At 30.0% G+C, this 4,756-nt stretch overlaps 1 protein-coding gene across 2 annotated transcripts in view; it reads right to left on the reverse strand.

Moving 5' to 3' along the window:
* Positions 1-1,434: 1,434 nt before the first annotated feature.
* The window catches only part of LOC100161195 (zinc finger protein 436-like), an 11,204-nt gene continuing 7,882 nt past the window's right edge, over positions 1,435-4,756 (reverse strand). The window contains exons 6-7 of one of the 2 annotated variants that reach the window (XM_029487837.1): positions 2,240-3,123; positions 1,562-1,735 (exon numbers count right to left, since the gene is read on the reverse strand). In XM_029487837.1, coding sequence (XP_029343697.1) covers positions 1,716-1,735; positions 2,240-3,123 — 904 coding nt within the window. In that variant the 3' untranslated portion in view covers positions 1,562-1,715. Of the gene's footprint in view, positions 3,124-4,756 lie in introns of both variants that reach the window. The other variant, XM_029487836.1, reaches the window with a different exon arrangement.

Consider the following 4,756-nt stretch of genomic DNA (forward strand, 5'->3'; position numbering starts at 1 on the left):
GATCTAACTAAAGATAATAAGCCTGCCAGGTCAATTAACACCCTTCTCCGAAACAAACGATATTGTGTAGAGCTTGAAGGAAAGATGAGTAGATGGAGAATTCAGAAGAACGGCCTCCCACAAGGTAGTGTGCTAGCACCCACGCTTTTTAACATATACACTAATGATCAACTTGTACTTACCAAGGCGGGTATCAAAAACTTTAAATATTCCGACGATACTGCTCTAGCTGCACAAAGTGACAACTTCCATGAAGTTGAAAGAGCACTGTAGGAATCACTTAAAGTCATGTCTGATTGCTATATAAAAAACTCCCTAAAACCGAACCCAACAAAGACATAAGTCTGTGCTTTTCACCTTAAAAACAGAGATAGATCGAAAACTTAAAATTTAATGGCAAGGAACTGTATTAGAGAACTCTGCACACCCCGCACATACTTAGGCGTTACGTTGGATCAATCCCTAATGTATAATCACCATTGTGAGGAAACTAAGCAAAAAATGTCTGCAAAGAACAATATACTCCGAAAACTCACGGGCTCTGTGTGGGGGGCCAACGCACATACATTACGAATATCTGCATTATCACTTTGTCTCTCTGCTGGAGAATTTTCCAGTCCTGTGTGGAGTAGGCCCGTCCACGCAAAACAAATAGATACCATACTCAATGAATCTTGCCGTTTAGTAACAGGTTGTCTTAAGAACACTCCACTTCCTAAAATCTACAAACTCGCTGAAATCACCCCTCCGAACATCCGCCGGGAGGTTTCAGCAGACTGGGAAAATACCAAAGCAAACACCATGAAGAGGCGCGAAGAGGAAGGTTGAAACTCTCTCTCCAAGGAAAATTATAAACTAGAGCTCGAACCATTTGAACTGCTGGCAGCAGGATACGAATTAGACTGGCCAACCGGGAGATCCCTTAAAAAACTCAGATTAGGAGTAGGCAGATCAAAAACAACTTAAAAAACGTGAGTGTGGTATGGAACAAGACATGGAACACCTACTGAACTTCCAAAGCTGCCTATTTTCCTGTTCGAAAGAAAACCTTCTGTTAACAAACCCAAATGCTATAAGTTATTTTTTATTTTTATTTTTCGTAATTTTTCGGTGGTTTTCCCGTGGCATTAAATAACTATTGAGAATATCGAAAAATTACCTCGAAAAGTATCATCTTGTTTCAATCGAACTTGAATAATAATCATTATAATATTTTAATAATAATATTAAAATACTGTAATTTAATTGTACTTAAGTAACAGATTGTTTTTTAAATTTGTTTTGTATTCTAAATGTGATGAGAACTAATTCCCCCAGCACAAGCTTTGCTTTTAGAGGGTGCTGCAATATGTATCTATAGTATTTTATGTCATTCTTTTTTGTATAATCTCCAGTTTTATAAGGATAATTAGTGATAATTTTTAAATTCAATACTCCTTATTAAGACATATTTTATTGAACATTATAAGTAGGTGTCTTATAAATATTATAATACAAAGATTTTTATTTAAATATATCATTAAACACGAACAGTAAATTACTAAATTGAATAGTAGCACAAAATCTGCTAGTGGAGAGGAATATAATTATAAATTAGCAGAGGAACACTTTATACATAAATTCATCGCATAAAAGTTTAATAATGAATTATTTTTCATGTACATAAAAAATGATTAGTTTTTGGTATTATTAAAACCTTACAAAAAATTGCATTTTTAAGCTCTTTTAATGGTATGTGTCATTTTATGACTGTTTAAATCTCCTAATCGAGAAAACCTTTTATCACAAATATCACATTTATAAGGCTTATCTCCAGTATGAGTCTTAGAATGCGCTATTAAATTAGATTGTGCTGAAAACCCTTTATTACAAATTTCACATAGATAAGGCTTATCTCCAGTATGTGTTCTTATATGGATTTTTAACGATTCTGATTGAGAAAACTTTTTATCACAGATATCACATTTATAAGGTTTATCTCCAGTATGTGTTCTCTTATGTCTATTTAAATGTCCTGTAGAATAAAACGTTTTATCACAGATATCACATTTATAAGGTTTATCTCCAGTATGTGTCTTATTATGCCTTTTTAAATTGGCTGACTGAGAAAACTTTTTATCACAGATATTACATTTATAAGGTTTTTCTCCAGTATGTGTCCTTTCATGCCATTTTAAATTTGCTGCTCGATAAAACTCTTTATCACAAATATCACATTTATTGGTCTTGACTCCAGTATGTGTCATTTTATGACTGTTTAAATCTCCTAATCGAGAAAACCTTTTATCACAAATATCACATTTATAAGGCTTATCTCCAGTATGAATCTTAGAATGCGCTATTAAATTAGATTGTGCTGAAAACCCTTTATTACAAATTTCACATAGATAAGGCTTATCTCCAGTATGTGTTCTTATATGGATTTTTAACGATTCTGATTGAGAAAACTTTTTATCACAGATATCACATTTATAAGGTTTATCTCCAGTATGTGTTCTCTTATGTCTATTTAAATGTCCTGTAGAATAAAACGTTTTATCACAGATATCACATTTATAAGGTTTATCTCTAGTATGTGTTCTCTTATGTATATTTAAATGTCCTGTTTGAGAAAACTTTTTATCGCATATATCACATTTAAATGACTTTAATCCCGTATGAATCTTTTTATTCTTTTTTAAATCTCTTGTTTGAGAAAACCCTTTATCACAATTATTATCAGATATATTAAGCTTTCCTCCCACACAACACATTATGTGTGTAATTATATCTGATTTATTATAATATATCCCTTCACACTCGTCACAAACAAACTTTTTTTTTCTTTTAGTGGTTTGACTTTTAGAATGTCTTGTGAAGAGTGCTTTTGAGTTCATTGATTTATCAGATGTATTGCATTTATTATTATTTTGTTTAGTTTGAAATTTATTATTGACTTGTAGATCACTTGAATTTGAAAATGTGTTCCGTAAGCTCGATGTCTTGTCCAAATTAATTTGAGTAATTAGTTCCAAAGGATGGAATTCTTTTTTAACTAATCCTTCAAACTCAGAACTGTTGATCACATCCTTTTCAAATTTTATTTTGGTAGCAGTTGTGTTAATTTCTTCTTTGCATTCAACTCTAAAAATAAAAATTATTTCAAAAATCAATATAATGTATATTGTAATGAGAATGTATGATAATTAAGTATAATTATAGTTATTTAAGCATATTAATATTTAATTTAATCATATGTTGGACAATATATTAAATTAGTTCAGTGCATAGCTTCTAGAATTGTGTTTGTAATAGTATGGCAAACATTGTATTAGAGAATAATGAACACATAAAATAATAATAATGATAAAATAAAACACAAAATTAGATAACTACTAAACGAGTTTAATAATTATGTATATAATGTATAAATTTTATGTTAATTAAAATATATTTATGAATATTAATTTTATCATATGTTAGTCAAAAATACAATATATTAAATTAGTTCAGTGCATACCTTTTAAAATTGTCTGTGTAATACTATGGCAAACAATGTTCTAGGAAATATTGATCACATTAAATAATGACAATAGGTAATGACAAAGATCTTTAGTTTAGATTTAATGACATGTGCATTAGATTTATTATTAGAAGGCAAGCAAAGAAATAAGAATAATATTATATTGATCACATCACTAAGTATATTTGATGATATAATTGTGAATAAAGTCCAAGACTTTGCAGCCGTTTAGCCCGTATAGCCAAAACCCAAATAAGAATGTTTTATTATACATATACAAGTAAACAACTCTCATTTTTAGAAAATTGGTCCATTTCAAAAATGTCTCGTGTAAGTAATAAATTATTTGGCCATACTGTAACTTTGTCCTAGAACATAAAATTATCAATATTTTCAATAAAACATAATTTTAAATGGTATTTTTTCTTTCATCAGACATTAAACAACAATACCTTTGAATATGCACAAAAAATTATAAAATGCACAACATCAACTCAATACTGTTATTATTTTAATTTAATTTAATTTATAGTGCCCATAGAATAAAATATAACAATTCTAATAATTATAATATCATGAACTTAAAAATTATATTATGCATACAACTACACAACTTACATTTTCAGATGATTAATTGACATCAAAAAGTGGGTCTGATGTATGTACTAAACTATTGTTTAGCAATGCTGTAACTTTGTCCTAGGATATTAAAATGTTATGATTTTAAACAAGTTGTCATTAGGTATTTTCAATAAAAACAAAATTGTAAATGAAATGCACTACAACTATGTTATGTACATGAGTATTGTTGTGAACCCCTGTCTGTATGCTATACGCAGTATGAGATATAGTAATAGTATGATATAGTATAGTGTGTAAGCATATTAATGTGTGAACAGACAGAGTCACACGGTCTTAAGGAATTCGCTGTGTGGACAGTTTTGAGCCCGAGCGAGCCCCTACCGTGTCTCGCTGTCTGTGTAATATTCAGTGTAGTCCTGGCAGACCATCGAGCAGAGCCTCTGTTGTTTTCTTAAGTCTAATTATCATTCTGTGCAACTAAACTTATTTTAAAATTGATTATATTAATAAAGTATTAGTGATAACTCAAACACCTCGTATTTATTTACTAACGAACAAACTCGGTTGTGGAGACGTCTATAACAGTATACAACTTACATGTTTCAGAAGATTGAATAGTTTCAAAAATATCTAACATGTTTTACATGATATACTATTCATAGAAGAATAATG

This window comes from Acyrthosiphon pisum, chromosome A1 (assembly GCF_005508785.2).
Source record: "Acyrthosiphon pisum isolate AL4f chromosome A1, pea_aphid_22Mar2018_4r6ur, whole genome shotgun sequence".
In the NCBI taxonomy this organism is placed as follows: domain Eukaryota; kingdom Metazoa; phylum Arthropoda; class Insecta; order Hemiptera; family Aphididae; genus Acyrthosiphon; species Acyrthosiphon pisum.